At 42.1% G+C, this 17275-nt stretch overlaps 1 protein-coding gene across 1 annotated transcript; it reads right to left on the bottom strand.

Annotated features, from left to right (window-relative positions):
• Positions 1 to 940: 940 nt before the first annotated feature.
• rpf2 (ribosome production factor 2 homolog) lies at positions 941 to 16849 on the bottom strand. The gene is made up of 9 exons (XM_078542616.1): positions 16697 to 16849; positions 14634 to 14671; positions 13299 to 13338; positions 12091 to 12172; positions 10343 to 10419; positions 10129 to 10228; positions 9322 to 9424; positions 4894 to 5038; positions 941 to 2743 (listed from the first exon to the last, which is right to left on the bottom strand). Exons 1-9 carry the CDS (start codon positions 16751 to 16753, stop codon positions 2558 to 2560), a joined length of 828 nt encoding a protein of 275 aa, XP_078398742.1. The 5' UTR covers positions 16754 to 16849; the 3' UTR covers positions 941 to 2557.
• Positions 16850 to 17275: the final 426 nt, after the last annotated feature.

Here is a 17275-nt window from a genome sequence, read left to right as displayed (position 1 = left end):
TATTGCCTATCCCTAATTGCCCTTGAGAAGGCAGTGTTGAACTGCCTTCTTGAACCGCTGCAGTCCATGCGGTGCAGGTACACCCAGTGTTGTTAGGGACTTCCAGGATTTTGACCCAGTGACTGTGAAGGAACGGTGATATATTTCCAAGTCATGATGATGTATGGCTTGGAGGGGAACTTCCAGGTGGTGGTGTTCTCATGTGTCTGCTGCCCTTGTCCTTCTAGATGGTAGCAGTCGTGGGTTTGGAAGGTGCAAAGGTTTGGTGAGTTCTTGCAGTGCATCTTGTAGATGGTGCACACTGTGTGTCAGTTGTGGAAAATGTTTGTGGATATGGTGCCAATAAAGCGGGCTGCTTTATCCTGGGTGGTGTCAAGCCTCTTTAGTATTGATGGAGCTGCACTCATCCAGACAAGTAGAGAGTATTCCATCACACTCCTGACTTGTGCCTTGTAGGTGATGGACAGGCTTTGGGGAGTCAGGTGGTGAGTTACTCACTGTAAGATTCTGGCCTCCCTGACCTGCTCTTATAGCCACAGTATTTATATGGCTAGTCCAGTTCAGTTTCTGGTCAACGGTAGCCCCCAGGATGTTGATAGTGGGGGTTTCAGTGATGGCAATGCTATTGAATGTCAAGGGACAATGGTTAAATTCTCTCATGTTGGAGATGGTCATTGCCTGGCACTTGTATGTAGACAATGTTCCCTCTCACCACAATTATACCTTGCAGAATGAGTTGATTTTCTGCTTTGGGAAATTGTAATGCAATAACAAGCCAAACCCAAAGAAAATTGGAGTGTAGCCAAATCAATTCTCTGTGGACAACAATAAGCAGTGGCTTTAAGATTTTTCCTATGCTGATGGTGGGGGAGGTGAGGTACACAAGAGATTCTGCAGAAAAAATTGATCTGGCCTGCACGTAGGATATAAACATCACAACTTCTGTTTTAAAATGAAACTTTACTTGCACAATATTCAAAACAAATTTCCACAAGACTGGCTGACAACAGTTGTATGTGGCCCTTTTGGGAGATGTGCCTCAACAAAATACAAAATGGATTAATAAACATAATCAAAATGAATTGTTACACAGCTGCCACTGTAAGACCATAAATGCCAAATTTCAGCAATTCAAGTTGACAGGGAGGGAAAAAGGAGGCACTAACTTTAAACCAATACAAAATTCATCTCAGACAAAACTGTCAAAATCTTGCGCTGCATAACCGAAAAATAGGGTAGAACAGAAAAGTCAAAGTTTTCCTCATTCATGGAACCCAATGTATTCCCTCTGCAGGTGTTAGGAACCTGTAAGCAATCTACCACTGATATCTGAACAAGGTAAAGAATGTGCAACTACATGATAAGTTCTATGGCAAATTAAAATTATATTTAATGTTATGCAGAATACAAACCGACCTTGGCCAAAATATCCATTACTTTGTTTCGTATCCTGCTATCTCTAACTTTATTTTCTCATTTTGAGTGAACGCATGAATCCTCATTTAGTTTCAGAGTTCAGAAGGTGGCGGGCTGCTGGAAGCCAGACAGGTTTCCTTTGAACAGAAAGTAAAATACTGCAGATGCTGGAAATTGGAAGTGAGAGAGTACTGGAATTTTGGTGACTAAACCAGGTGCAAAAGTCACAATGAGGTTCCTAACCTGAGGACACCAATAGATCAAGTGCTACGGAAAGCGATGAAACTACCAAGTGAGTTTGCTAATAACTAGCACTTTGTTTTCCAAAATCCAAAGAATAATTTTATTGCTTCAGAAGCAATCATTTTTAAAGGTGATTATGCTGTTGAGAACTTTACATTTGTTCCAAATTGAACTGATTTTTATTTTGCTAAATGTTTACTTCTCATCACTACTTAATAGCAATTTAGTATTTACCACCGCAAAGCAAGCATCAATGTAGTTTGAAACTACATTTAATCCAGTGAAGTTAATTGTTAACCTCCTTGGGTCAAACAACTCTACAACGGCAGATTTGTCAAACAGTACAGCTTCCAAATCATATGGGAAAGGTCACCCTATGGAAGCCTGATAATCTAGAACTAGCAGTCAACTGTGTAAAAATAAGGGGTCGCCCATTAAGACAGAGTTGAGGAGAAATTCTTTCTCTCAAAGGGTAGCGAGTCTTTGGAACTCTCTTCCTCAAAAGGCAGTGGAAGCAGAGTCTTTGAATATTTTTGACGCAGAGGTAGATAGATTCTTGATAAACAAGGGGGTGAAAGGTTATTGGATGTAGGCAGGAGGATACAATCATGACCTTATTAAATGGTGGAGCAGGCCTGAGGGGCCAAATGGCCTCCTCCTGCTCCTAATTCATATGTACGTATGTTAATTCTCTCAGAAATGTTGTAAACATCAGTCTATTGTACAGTAATAAAAACATAGCCATTTACATCAACACTGACTGGTATAAGAAGTCAGCAGGATTACATTTGACCATTTGTTTGGTCGGTGCTTGCTGATGCTGGAAGTTCAGTTGTTTTCAATCACTTGAAGGTAGAGGTGGCGTATCCCAGATTCCTCACTTTTACCAGCAGTCCCGTTAATGAACTTTTGCCTTCTTGGGGCTGATCTCTGCCTCATCAGGTACGACCTCCTTCTCTCCTTTCCTCTTCTTCAGTCCTTTCATTTTTCTTGTCTGTAGTTTGCCAAGGTCTTGCTTCTCCATGTGGATTCGGCCATATGTTGTTCCAAACACATCTTGGGAAATATTCTTCTTCTTCTTCGCCTGAAACAAGACGTCAAAAACTTAAATCGTAGAAAACAGCTTTCCTTCCACAATAATCCCAAAGTCTCTTTTAGGTCAGAAGTTTTTAAAAAAAGACAAAATCAAAGCTGCATTTACCAGTTACCTGCAATTTAAACATTTGGAGAAAGAAAAAAGCAGCAACAGTTTAAAATGTAGAGCCTTAAATTAACAGGCATTGCTCATTATACCTTTGAACTCAATTACATACAGATTTCTCAGCCTCTCCTGAAGGTTACCTTTTCATCTGCACTGGCATTTTCTAATGCTTGCATTACAAGTGACCATGATTCTGTACGATATTCTTCCTAAGTCCTGACTGCCTCACAGCATAGCCACAATTTTGTCCTCCCTAGCAGTAAGTGTGACCACTCCAGGTGTCAGTAGTGAAACATTACAGGGTTCTGTGCTGTATACTCGATGTAATTTTAAATAGTTTTGTGGCCTACACTTTTTCAATTAAGCTGCGATAGTCAAGAGGTTAATGTTTGGACTCGAAATTCAATGGGCTTCCCCACGTGGGTCAAATCCTGGTCAAAGCAAATCTGCTTCAAAGAACTTTTGACAGGTCAGCCGTGGTTTAGTCGGTAGCACTCGAGTCAGAAGGTTGTGGGTTCAAATCCCATTCCGGGACTTGAGCACGAAAATCAAAGCTGGCACTCCAGTGCAGTAGTGACTGAGTGCTCTACGGTTGGAGGTGCCACTTTTCAGGTGAGACATTAAATTGAGGTTCTGTCTGCCCTCCTGGATGGATGTAAAAAACACCATAGCATTATTTTGATGAGGAACAGAGGAGTTGTGTTCTGGTCAATACTCATCTCTCAATCAATATGACAAAACAGATTATCTAGTCATTATAACATTGCTGTTTGTAGGATCTTGCAGCGTGCAAACCTTTCCAACATTACAACAGCGACTGTTTCTCAAAAGCGCTTTGTTAGCTGTTGAGTGCGTTGAGACATCCTGTGGCCATGAAAGGTGCTAGATAAATGCAAGTCTTTCTTTCGTTATTAATTTAGCTCATTTTTTGTAAGAGGTGCAGCCTTAACTTGAAAGACCCTAGCTAAGCAAAGATAGTAGTAACTTGGGTTTACTTCGTTCCTTCACACGCCCACTTTGAAGTTAACATCTCCACTGATCTCCAAGGAGGTCAACACAAACCCCAACTCAGTAAAAGTGCTGCATCTCTTCATCTTCAAAAGCACAACACTGTACTCTGCCACCCCCTGGTGGTTGCCAAGTATACAGTCCCCAGTGAACTGACATGAAGATTTCCCCGTCCCCACTTTGAAATTTGCTCAGTCTCAGTCTACCTCTGATTTCCTACCTGTGCCCTCCCTCCTCCAACACTGGCTTACACATTACTTCCCAATCCATCAAAAGCAGCCCATTTTTCCCCCCAAGTAGAGTGTTGTTGTTACATGCTCTTAGCATGTGGGAGACACTGACAAGGCTGCACTTATTGGCCATCCTGGTGGACATGAGTCAACCACGTAGTGTGGGAATGGAGTCACTCATAGGTCAGAGTGGGTGGGGTGGCTGGTTCTGCTCCTTCGAGTACATTAGTGAACCCACTGGGTTTTTACGACGTGCCAACAATTTCCATGGTTATTTTACCTGGTGCCAGACCACAAAAGACCAGATTTACTAAATTAAATTTCTTAATAAGCCACACTGGGATCTGAATTCTCGGCCTCTGGGTTGTTGGTCCAGTACCATAAATCAATAAGCTACATTGCCCACACAGAATAAAATTACTTGCCTTGAGATCTTACCAAGTTTTTGCTAGGTATCTCATATAAAGATTTATCCTTTCATATCTGTGAAAAGCTCTTCCGATCATCGATATTAAAAATCTGAGAGGCCTGGTATTATGTCAGAATTCCTTTGATCAATCAGATCAAAGCTCATTTTATAATGACAGCAACAATATGTCTAACACGGAGCAGCCCAATCCATAGAAATCCTTGTGGAATCAAACAGGCAGCAACTTGTCATGCTTAAAAATGTCCAAATTAACATGATCGCATTCAGGTTCCTTAATGGTTATATGAAGTTTAAACAAAAACATGCTCCAAAATTCAACACTACCCGAGAACCTTAACTCAAGAATGTTTGTTTACTCATGTCACCTTAAGGGCCTTGGGCTGTTTAAGAGACTTTTTGTAGAGGTCGTCAGATGCCAAATGTGTTCTCCTTAGAACAAAATTAAAGGATGGTCCCATTTCTTCCAGCTCTATTCTGGGGGTTCTGCAGCCAGATTTCTTCAAGAGGACCCTGTGAGTAAGGCAGATTGGTCAAGATCCATGTTAATTGCAAGGCTACAACAAGCACTAAACAATATGACAGACTGCTATTTTAATATTGCTGTGATTATACAGGCAGCCCTGCCGCTTACCAAACTGAAGGATAAAATTCATCCTGCAAAAACAGAACAGGAAATCAAATGTCGCGTTCACATTGTTATGTACAAGAGGAATTTACCTCCCCTCATGCATCCTTGTACACAGCATCTCAGAGATTAAGTTCAATCTAGTATCAGCACCTGTGTGATCACTGGATATAAAGTTCTCATTTAATAACATTCAAGTCTCACTGGTAGAAAGCGAAATAGATTTCAAATAATGGGACTTTGTTGCTCGTACCTCTCTTTAGATCAGAATTCACTGATCACAGATGAAACATTACCTTGGTACAGGGCTTTAATAAAGTGCCAGCATGCTTAATTTAGACATCAATCTCGCAAACTTCTACATCAAACAAATGCAATCAATGAAAGTTTATCCCCTAGTTGGGCATGGTACAACTAGCTCAGTTTAGAATAGAAGCAAAAAGCTGCAGAGGCTGGAAGTCTGAAATGAAAACAGAAAATGTTGCAAAATCGCAGGTCTGGCAGCATCTGTGGAGAGAGAAACAGAGTCACCGTTTCAGGTTGATGACATTAACTATCCTTGTACAGATGCTGCCTGGTCTATTGAGTATTTCCAGCATTTTCTGCCTGTCTCTCCTAGACTACTGTTTGTTATTTAACTGTAAGCTACAAGTGCTCTGACATCTTGGGCTTTCTTACATGTCAGACTCCAGGTCCCCTCTAAAGATATGTTTACATTGGGCTTAAATTCATTTAGTTTTATTTATTAATTCATGGGACGTGGGCTTCACTGGCTGGGCCAGCATTTATTGCCTATCCCTAGTTACCCTTGAGAATGCGGTGGTGAGCTGCCTTCTTGAACCGCTGCAGTCCAGGTGGTGTAGGTACACCCACAGTGCTGTTGGGAAGGGAGTTCCAGGATTTTGACCCAGCGACAGTGAAGGAAAGGAGATATATTTCCAAGTCAGGATGGTGAGTGACTTGGAGGGGAACTTCCAGGTGGTGGTGTTCACATCGATTTGCTGCTCTTGTCCTTCTAGATGGTTGTGGTCGCAGGTTTGGAAGGTGCTGTCGAAGGAGCCTAGGTAAATTCTTGCAGTGCATCTTGTAGATGGTACACACTGCTGTTACTATGCGTCGTTGGTGGAGGGAGTGAATGTTTGTGGATGCAATGCCAATCAAGCAGGCTGCTTTGTCCTGGACGGTGTCAAGCTTCTTGAGTGTTGTGGGAGCTACACGCATCCAGGCAAGTGGGGAGTATTCCATCACACTCCTGACTTGTGCCTTGTAGATGGTGGACAGGCTTTGGGGAGTCAGGAGGTGAGTTACTCATTGCAGGATTCCTAGCCTCTGACCTGCTCTTGTAGCCACAGTATTTATATGGCTAGTCCAATCCAGGTCAATGGTAGCCCCCAGGATGTTGATAGTGAGGGATTCAGTGATGGTAATGCCATTGAACATCAAGGGACGATGGTTGGATTCTCTCTTGTTGGAGATGGTCATTGCCTGACACTTGTGTAGCGCGAATGTTACTTGCCACTTGTCAGGCCAAGCCTTGATATTGTCCAGGTCTTGGTGCATTTGGACATGGACTGCTTCAGTATCTGAGGAGTCACGAATGGTACTGAACATTGTGCAATCATCAGCGAATCCCCACTTCTGACCTTATGATGGAAGGAAGGTCATTGATGAAGCCACTGAAGATGGTTGGGCCGAGGACACTAACCTGAGGAACCCCTGTAGTGATGTCCTGGAGCTGAGATGATTGACCTCCAACAACACAACCATCTTCTTTTGTCTCCAACCAGTGGAGAATTTTACCCCTGCTTGCCATTGACTCCAGTTTTGCTCGGACTCCTTGATGCCACACTCTGTCAAATGCTGCCTTGATGTCAAGGGCAGCCACTCTCGCATCACCATCTGCCTTTATGCTAGGTATGACTCTCACCTCACCAGTCACTCTCACCTCGCCTCAGGAGTTCAGCTCTTTTGTCTATGTTTGAACCATGGCTGTAATGAGGTCAGGAGCTGAGTGGCCCTGGCGGAACCCAAACGGGGCATCAGTGAGGTTATTACTAAGCAAGTGCCGCTTGATAGCACTGTTGTTGACCCCTTCCATTACTTTACTTATGATCGAGAGTAGACTGATGGGGCGGTAATTGGCCAGGTTGGATTTGGCCTGCGTTTTGTGTACAGGATATACCTGGGCAATTTTCCACATAGCCGGGAGGTGTTGTTGTACTTGGAAGTTGGAACAGCTTGGCTAGGGGCCCGGCAAGTTCTGGAGCACAGGTCTTCAGTACTTCTGCCAGAATATTGTCAGGGCCCGCAGCCTTCAGCCATTCCTTGATATCATGTGGAGTGAATCGAATTGGCTGAAGACTGGCATCTGTGATGCTGGAGACCTCCGGAGGGGGCCGAGATGGATCATCCACTTGGCACTTCTGGCTGAAGATTGTAGCAAATGCTTCAGCCTTATCTTTTGCACTGATGTACTGGGCTCCCCCATCATTGAGGATGGGGATATTTGTGGAGCCTCCTCCTTCAACGAGTTGTTTAATTGTCCACCACCATTCACGACTGGATGTGGCAGGGCTACAGAGCTTAGATCTGACCAATTGGTTGTGGGATCGCTTAGCTTTGTCTATCACTTGCTGCTTATGCTATTTGGCACGCAAGTCCTGTGTTATAGCTTCACCAGGTTGATGCCTCATTTTTAGGTATGCCTGGTGCTGCTCCTGACATTCCCTCCTGCACTCTTCATTGAACCAGGGTTGATCCCCTGACTTGACGGCAATGGTAGAGTAGGGGGTATGCCAGGCCATGAGGTTACAGATTGTCATTGAGTACAATTCTGCTGCTGCTGATGGCCCACAGTGCCTCATGGATGCCCAGTCTTGAGTCGCTAGATCTGTTCGAAATCTATCCCATTTAGCACGGTGGTATTGCCACACGACACGATGAAGGGTATCCTCAATGTGAAGATGGGACTTCGTCTCCAGTAGGACTGTGCAGTGGTCATTCCTACCGATACTGTCATGGACAGATGCATCTGCAGCAGGTAGGTTGGTGAGGATGAGGTCAAATATGTTTTTCCTTCTTGTTGGTTCCCTCATGTTTCCAGACTTATTAAATTCAAATTTATTTACTGTGTCTTTGATTAGGAGTTGAATCAGGCAGCAAATGAAAACAAGCAAGCATGAACTCATAATGCAAGGTGGAAATGCCCCCTCTAGCAGGTATCGGGTTTGCATTGTCTGAATCCTGAAAGTAGCGGATAACTCAGATTTAATGTTTGCAGAAGTGCCATAACACCTCAAGAAATAAACCAAACCCAACCTCACCCATCCCACTCCCAGCATCCCCCAAAAATAAAGCTATTCATTAGCTTGCTGTGTACCCCCATAATACAAGGAGTTCTTGAAGTTCGCTGCAGTTCAAATTCTGTTGACACAGCACGACGGTGTGCTGTCTTCCGATATCCATTAAAACCTGTTCCAAGTAGGTTTTGAATCAACCAGCTAATTGCAACATTTTGAGATTACTTTGCAGCCGTTTTATTGCTTGTTGTACCCAACCCCTGTCCCCCAGTATCAGAATTCAGGCTTGCGGAGGGTATGAGAGATTTTTCAATTTTGTTCGCACCAAGAACTCTGAAGTTAAATTCGCCCCGGAGTCTGCCCCAGTACTGGAGTTTACACTTCGAATCAACAACATCCCATAAACACCAATGTGATATTCCACATAGAATCACCCTACATTAGCAATCTACATTTATTAGACTTAACCAAACCTTTGTTAAAGTACAGGCAATTCTGCAACGCAGGATCAAGCTCATTACAAAATGAGCCGAGATCATTCATAGTAATCTCAGTTAGAACCCGTGGCAGTGTAAGAGGTTCACCCCATCAGACTGGGTTGTGTTTAAATCTGCAAGTGCATCTTCAAGTCGGAGTGTAATTTTCTCCACCAGCATTCATTGCCCAGTCAAGCCAGATAGGGAACATCAACACTGAAGAATCTAAAACTGCTTTGGATTCTCCTCGGCCATGTGAATAAACCCAAAGACAATGCACAATAGGCAAGCATCTTTAGTGGGCAGGCTAAATATAGACCTGGTGTTCAAGAAGCAGAGCTGTGTGGTCACTTTTGAAAAAGATAAATAGGAAACATGCTGCAGACAACTCACTTATAGCTTCGCATGAAGATCTTTCCACCCAAAGCCGTGAAATGCAGAACAATTTCCAAGCCACCTAAACGAATGTTTGGCACTGTGGGTCCTCGGAAGAAATCTACGACGTGCATTGAAAGAAATCAAATGCATCAATCAACAAGTACCCAACTCTAAAATGTCAAACTGCATCGGATTTAGAAGGATGCTCGAAATAAAAATATAACAGGAAGCTCAAGTATATCTTCAGCTTAGCAATTCTATGTTACTTAACCATTGGTTTGGGTTATCCATCGGTTCAAATGTACAAGGCCCAGTTTTAGCTAGCTGCATCAGTAGATACAGAACACACACTCATATTCTCGTTCCTCCTTCTTCCACCCTCCCCATTACCATTTCTCTAAGCTACACATCATTCTGCAGCACACAGTTAGGCACACAGACTACTTGCTCTCCTCATAGTTCCTCAGCAGACTACCGAAATACATACAAGTAAAATCCTTTGATTCTCTTTCTCTGTGAAGATGTAGATACTTGGTCACTTCCTCATTTCCTCACTGGTAGACAGACACCTCATTATAAAGCAGAATCTCATATTTGAATCCATGTCCAATCACTCAATGGCACAGGACACTGGTCTGTTAATCTGCCAAAACCTGAAAAGTGATCCTTTAAATATGCACGTTGCCTGATAAGAACACAGCCAGATCCATCTAAGAGCTCCTATTTATACAGTGCCTTATCACATTCTCATGACATCTTAAAACATTTCAATGCCAGCTAATTACTTTTGAAGCGCAGTAATGGTTATGTAGGCAGACTTACCAATAAGGAGATTTTTCAATCTTTTAAGATCACTATCTATTTCAAAGGAATCTCCGGCAAAAACCAACATCGGCTTGGATCCCTCTGCAGATTTACTGTTCTGGAAAAGTAAGTGAATAGCAAAGATTGGGAAAATGTATTTCCGCTGTATTGCTTCAATCAGTGCATCAGAGAATTCAAAATGCAAATCCTTATTTTGCTTATAAAGCAATACCTTAAAATCTCTCAAACCATTAAACTTTTCAATTCCTAGCTCGATCATATCCAGAACATGGTAATCAAACATGCGGCCTGCAAAGAGGGAGAACAATGAATTACTAACAGAAATACTTTATCGTGCTCAAACATTCACATGTAAATATACAAACTGTATGAAATGTAATAACGTTCTCCTGTAAATAAAATAGGAAATATGCAGTGCAGTCCTGCTATAAACAGCAGGCCAACTAGGTTACACAGGTGATTCTTTGCATCTCTTGTTCCTCACAAATCGTTCAACAAAACCACTGATAAAAGTGTACACAAAAACAAAAAGGCAATTCTGTCTCTCAACAATGTTTTCTCTTAAAATACATCAGTGCAAGGGGAGTCCCTGATCATAAAATCCATCCATAAAACAAATTGAAAGTGCCCTGTGCTTACAGCGGTGTTTAGAGTTGAGATCTTAAATCTTGTATCTGGATTCCTTAATGTGCATTTAAATCGCCTAACAAATCTTTAATCTAAAACAGGCGATGTTCAGTTTTAAAGAACAGGATGCTTGTAACCAGGAACTCAGGTGAATAGTACTCAGCTGTTTCTATATTTTATAAATTCTACCCAACCTGTCTCTCAGCCCACTCCTAAACATCACAATACAAATATAGGGACTCGTATCAACTAATATTACTGCAGTCAATGTTTTCTAAACGTATATTTAGTTCTTTCTCACTGAAACAAATCAACTCCCTTCCCAACAACAGTTGAGAGGAAGGGAAGACAGAAACTGCATTTGTGAATTATTCATGGCTCTGCATTTCTTTTTGAGAAACCAAGATTTAAGAGACAAAACACCAGGGTTGAGACAGAGATGAGTAGGGAAGTAAGCTTATCGGCGACTGACAAGTTCAAATGCTAAAACCTGAAGTTTGCAGAAAGGAAAAAGCAAGGGAGGTAAATGAGTTCCAGTGCAGCGCACGACTGGAATTACTGATTGAAGCATCTAAAAACAGGCAAAGATATGGTCAAATGAAAGAGGACTAAAGGGACGTGGAACATGGAAACTTATAAGCCAATATGCTTATATTCCAATTCAGTTCATTAGCTCTCATCCTTGTGGATTAGCACCAATCTTCCCTGGAACGGCCATCAGTTGCCCATACAAAAGGCAATCACCACCTGTTCAGCTGCGTATTCAACTCTCTATTCTTTCTGTTGTTTTCTATTCTAACTTGTAACTGAACAAATAATCTGGAGATCACTGTCCTTGAAGTCCTAAACCTGCTCTGCCGGAGTTCAGGCTGAATTGTCAAAAACAAAACTTCCATTAAGGGAATTTGACAAAGGTGGAAAATTGCAGAAAGGGAAGGATGAGCAGTGTAATTACATGAAATTTAAGCAGACAGGCTTCACGTGTATAGGTATAGTGGTTTCTGGTTCTGTAAGTGATTGATCAAAGGGTCTCCACAAAACATGAACCAAGATCTCCCTCGGAATGGCCGACAGGGAGTCTCATCTCTGGAACATAGTTGTGATGTTCAGCTGCCAACCTGGCCTCTCTCTTTAAGGGTCGGCTCGAAGTAGGCACATCCAGGTAATTGCAGCAGCAATCAATTGCTGAGATCAGGTGGCAGTGTTAATTTCTTGTAAACTTCAAGGTTTATTTCAATGATGAAGTGCTAGGTGCACTGTCTGATGATACGGATGCAACATGCATTGTAAATGCGATTAACCAGAACTGCAAAAACAACTCAGCAATCTTACCTATTATCAAATTGTGCGGTCGCTTCTTATTGTGAGAACCAAAGATGAACAAAGAACAATCAGACCTCTTCGAAAAAAATTCCTGTTAGTACAAAAGGAATTCAGAGGAAGACGACTATTACAAACGCCATCTCAGAGACTGAAAATATGCAATACTATCGTCCTTTTGAAATTCATCGGCAACTTAAAAAAAAAATTTCTACAGGTAGTGGAAAGTGTTCCTTTGTTTCATGTACCACACCATTGTGGAGGCAGGGTAGCAATAGTGCTTTGCTGAAATCAGCAACAGATCAATCATGTCTCCATTAAGGGGCCAGCATCCCTGAACTATTCTCTTTAGCAGTTAATTCTGAAGTAACTGTGTCAGCAATACATGGTTACTAAACGGATTCCTCCTACCAGATCTGCCAGTAAATGCATCTTATGCTGTAACACTGTTTAATGTAGGACAGAGGCTCTAAGGTTCAGTCACTGGTGTAAGCAGAATGAGTTGATCTCAGTCAGGGCAATGACCGGGCACTCCAGTTGTTCTCAGCACCTCTAGATACCATCTGCAGACATAAGGTCAGCTTCCATAGTTGGCTGATTACACCCAGCTCTCCACCATGTTTCTTGACCTTCTGACTGCCTTTGTGTCGTCGGACTGCTTATCCAACATCAAGTCTTAGCTGAGTCACAACTTCCTTCAGTCGAGCAGCAGGAAGGCCAAAACTATGGTTTGCTATGCCCGCAGCAAAGTCTGCTCCCTTGGCACTGATTTCAACGCCACCCCAGCCTCTCACTTGGGTTAAACAAGGCCATATGCAAATATTGCCAAAATTGAAATTTATCCCCCATGTCTTAAATTGACAGCATTGGCTCTGATCAAGTGTTAGTTCTCCAGGCGGTATACTGAAATTAGATTTACTTCAGCAGGCAGAGGGAGGTTTTAAATTACTTTTCATTTACTCGTCCCCACACAATAAAATCTTCCCTCAATATGAATAATATACACAGTTGCAGTCTCACTAGTTGCCGCTCTGTAGTGCCTCACATCTCACATCACCATCAGAAAAATATTAGCAGTGCGAACGTTAATGATAGCATTTCAAAAGTGCTCAATGATCAAACTCAATTATTGTGTCACAAAAGCAGGATAAAACCATAAAGCTAAAATAAACTGCAGTCTGCAGTATTCAAATGTTATGCTTTGAAATCTGATTACTCACCACTGATGTCTGATCTTCAAAGGGCCGAGTAATATTTTTCCTGGTTAGAAAGGAAATGGAATTTAGAAACAAAATTTTTCAGGTTCCCTTAAAAATCATTCATTTTTCTGTTGAAGCTTCTCGTAGCTTTTAGTGGTGGACCCAAAATAGGTTTAGTAATAATAAGCCTGCATTAAATTCACACTGTAGGGTACCAAAATGTGTCAAAATTTCTCACAATGCTTGAAGTGAGCTGTTATTAGCACACATGCAGCACCCATTCTAAACAGCAAGGAATGAATTGCCAGTCAACGTGTTTCTTGGTGATGCTGTTTGAGGGAGGAATGGCGAGCAGGACATCAGAAAAACTGCTTCCTTGGATAGTGCCTCGGTGTTTTTCATGTCTTATTTCTGAAGGATGTGTCTTTTGACAGTGCAACATTACCTCAGGGTTGTAAAGCATTGTCCTCCTGAATATCAGCTCAAGCTCTGGTATATACTTCTAGCCCACAAGCTTCTGACCCCAAGCCAACTGAGGCAAGACGATAAAACCGGCACCCTAAATTTACATTTCCGCAGACTACCGAATTTAACCCAAATGTATTCCAATCTGAAATCTCAGATACCTCATTATTACCCTCACAATTAGAAACTTTTATAAATCTATTCCAGCTTCAATTATAGCATCCACTAAGTTTTTAACCTCTTATGTTTTTCAATTTGAATGCAATAGTTTGGTTTCCTCCCCACTCTCTAACCTCAATCAGATCAGCTTGGACCATTCTAGTCTGTATGACTCAACACCACTGATTATGTTTAGCTGTTTATTCACTGGGGTAAAGAAAGCTTCCTTAATATAACCAGGTCTTCTACACTAATGAATAGAACTTCGATTGGGCAGAGTGTGTGACAGACAGTAACAAAAGCAAGGTTACACTGCAAGAACTCCAATTTTGCTGTTCCGAAATCTCAGATTGGACTCAAAATGCTAACTCTGTTTCTCTCTCTCCACGGATGTTGCCAGGCCTGATGAGATTTTCCAGCATTTTCTCTTATTATTTCAGATTTCCAGCATCTGCAGTATTTTGCTTTTACTCCAATTTGATCCCTGATCAGTGGTGGATGTCAAAATGGACTGAGGCAACAAAATAGATCTGAGAGTTCCTGGGTAAAGGTGTGGGGAAAAATTCTCAACTGCATTGCCTATTCACATTTGCCATTTGGTGAAGCCTGCTAGAAAGTGCACCAATGAATGTTGCTTGAAGATAGGATCCACGCACAGTTGAATAGCTTGCCTGGGCTCAACACAGGGTACTGCAGAACACTGAAATGCACCAGCTCGTTAATAATACTTACTTCTTATAGAGAACTGCATTTGGTTTCTTTAGGGAATACTGCAAAGAAAAGAACAGGAAGGTCAGTATAAATTCTGAAACTGCTTACAGCTCACCATTTAAACCCACCGACTCTCTTTAAATCTCTTGTAGCCTGAATTGTCATACTTGTCATGTTAGGCCTAATGTCAAATTTCAAGTCAGCACAAAATGGCCCAGGTTGACAGTAATAAAGGAGACAATTTCCAATTATAAAACTTAAAAATCTTAGCAGAAAATGGGGCCCAAACACCTCCAAGTTTTAAAAAAAATAATGTGGGAATTATTGTATTTAACAAAACACCAAGAATTCTAGTTAAATACGATAAAAGGCCAGTAAAACTTCAGTGACATATTTAACAAAGCAAAGATTTTCAATTAGAGGACAGGTATTTTTCTACGCATGAAAAAAAGAGCAAAATAAAATGTCAGAATATCCCCAGCCACTCATGAACTAAACAAATGGCTAGATTGCAATATTAGTAGCTGACTGTTCTGGCTAGAGAATCACGCAGTGATTAGCAAATTCTGACCTCTTGTGCATATCAGCTGTGGCTCAGTTCATAGCACCCTCGCCTTTGAATCAGAGGGTTGTGGGTTCATGTCCCACTCCCGGAAACCAAGTACTGTGACTGTACTCGAAAGAGTTGCAATCTGTGACTGTTGGTAACTCGAAAGAGTTTCCCTCTGAACTGAGGTGTCAGCTGTGGCTCAGTCCATAGCACCCTCGCCTTTGAATCAGAGGGTTGTGGGTTCATGTCCCACTCCCGGAAACCAAGAACTGTGATTGTAGTCGAAAGGGTTGCAATCTGTGACTGTCGATAACTCGAAAGAGTTTCCCTCTGAACTGAGGTGTCAGCTGTGGCTCAGTTCATAGCACCCTCGCCTTTGAATCAGAGGGTTGTGGGTTCATGTCCCACTCCTGGAAAAAAACCAAGAACTGTGATTGTACTCAAAAGAGTTGCAATCTGTGACTGTTGATAACTCGAAAGAGTTTCCCTCTGAACTGAGGTGTCAGCTGTGGCTCAGTCCATAGCACCCTCGCCTTTGAATCAGAGGGTTGTGGGTTCATGTCCCACTCCCGGAAACCAAGAACTGTGATTGTACTCGAAAGGGTTGCAATCTGTGACTGTTGATAACTCGAAAGAGTTTCCCTCTGAACTTAAATTTGTGCGGGGGGTGGGGGGAGGTCGCGTGGAGAGAGATGGGTGCATAGTGATAATGTCACTGGGCTAGTAATCTAGAGGCCCAGCTAATGCTCTGGGGATATGGGTTCAAATATCTCACCACAGCAGCTGGTGGAATTAAAATTCAATAAATAATTTTTTAAAATCTGGAACTGAAAGCTGCTTTCAGTAATGGTGACAATGATAGTTTCATGAAATTATAATTGATTGTCATAGAAACCCATCTAATTCACTAATGCCCTTTAGGGAAGAAAATCTGCCATCCTTACCTGGTCTGGCCTACATATGACTCCAGGCCCACGGCAATGTGGTTAACTCTTAACTGCCTTCTGAAGTGGTCACGCAAGCCACTCAGTTCAAGGGCAATTAGGGATGGGCAACAAATGATGCAACAGTGACACCCACATCCCATGAAAGAATAAATAAAACTTAAATTTGCCAACTTTAAGAAACAGGTTAGAAGCTAGCTTAGAGTGACGGGGTAAAATTCTCCGTTGTTTGTTCCAGTGGTTCTGTACAAAACGAGTTTGGACAATTTCAACTGAGTAGAGATAATTCCCCACTAAAACAAAATCCACGTGAAAAACCGTAACAGATTGCTGGAGTAGGAAATATAAATGTTCAGCAGGAATATTTTGGGGCTGGTAGGAAGGAGGTTTACTCTGAATATTATGTAATAGTTACCAGGACTGCTCAGTGCCAACACTGGGTGGACAATTCCATTCTTCAGCACTGCAAGTCCTGGTCTCAATGGAAATACTGGATAGCAAGTACCAACAATTGGGACACATCAATGCAACCTTGTCACCTTGGTAAACAAATGGAAAATAATACAGATAATATGCAATATTAAACTCACAATATCTCTTAGAGCTTGAGTCACAGTTTCACTGGTGTTGCCTCCCTTGATGAGCATGGCATTCTTAGTATTCTCAATGACCTTGGGGTCTTTCTTCTCAAGGCACCTCTTTCCCTTTTTTGTCTTGGGCTTGCTACAGTTGAGTGTAAAGCAAACAGGAAAATATTATAATTACAATGCCAGAAATATCAAACAGAACTATGGAAACAAATCCCCAGCTTCATAAAGATGATATTTTTCATCCAACCAAAGCGCTGACAGCAGCACAACAACAGCCGCAGAATCCAAGAGCAGCTAGCTTAGCAAACACTGTGCAAAGCCGAGAGGAAATTCCAAAGCTTAGGCCAAGGCAGCTGAAGATATGGTCTCCAATGGTGGAACGATGAAAATTACGGAGATAGGGAAGGGGACGAGGCCATTGAGAGAGTTGAAATCAAGGATGCAAATTGAAAATGATAGGCTTCTGAACTGAGAGCCAATGCATGTCAGCGAGCTCAGGGGTACTGGTGATCAGGACATGGTGCAAGTTAGATATGGACAGCAGAGCTTTGGATGGGCTCAAGTCTACAGAGGGTGCAA

Source organism: Cetorhinus maximus, chromosome 5 (assembly GCF_964194155.1).
Source record: "Cetorhinus maximus chromosome 5, sCetMax3.hap1.1, whole genome shotgun sequence".
NCBI classification, from domain to species: Eukaryota; Metazoa; Chordata; class Chondrichthyes; order Lamniformes; family Cetorhinidae; genus Cetorhinus; species Cetorhinus maximus.
Note: the sequence above shows the minus strand (reverse complement) of the source record. Positions and strands in the feature narration are given on the sequence as shown.

Coding starts and splice junctions, on each gene's coding strand:
- rpf2 (XM_078542616.1), bottom strand. CDS start 16,753: ATGCTCATCAAGGGAGGCAACACCAGTGAAACTGTGACTCAAGCTCTA. Junction 10,229..10,342: donor ATGGTTTGAGAGATTTTAAG/GTATTGCTTTAT, acceptor TTACTTTTCCAG/AACAGTAAATCTGCAGAGGG. Junction 9,425..10,128: donor ATTGAAAAATCTCCTTATTG/GTAAGTCTGCCT, acceptor TGCACGTCGTAG/ATTTCTTCCGAGGACCCACA.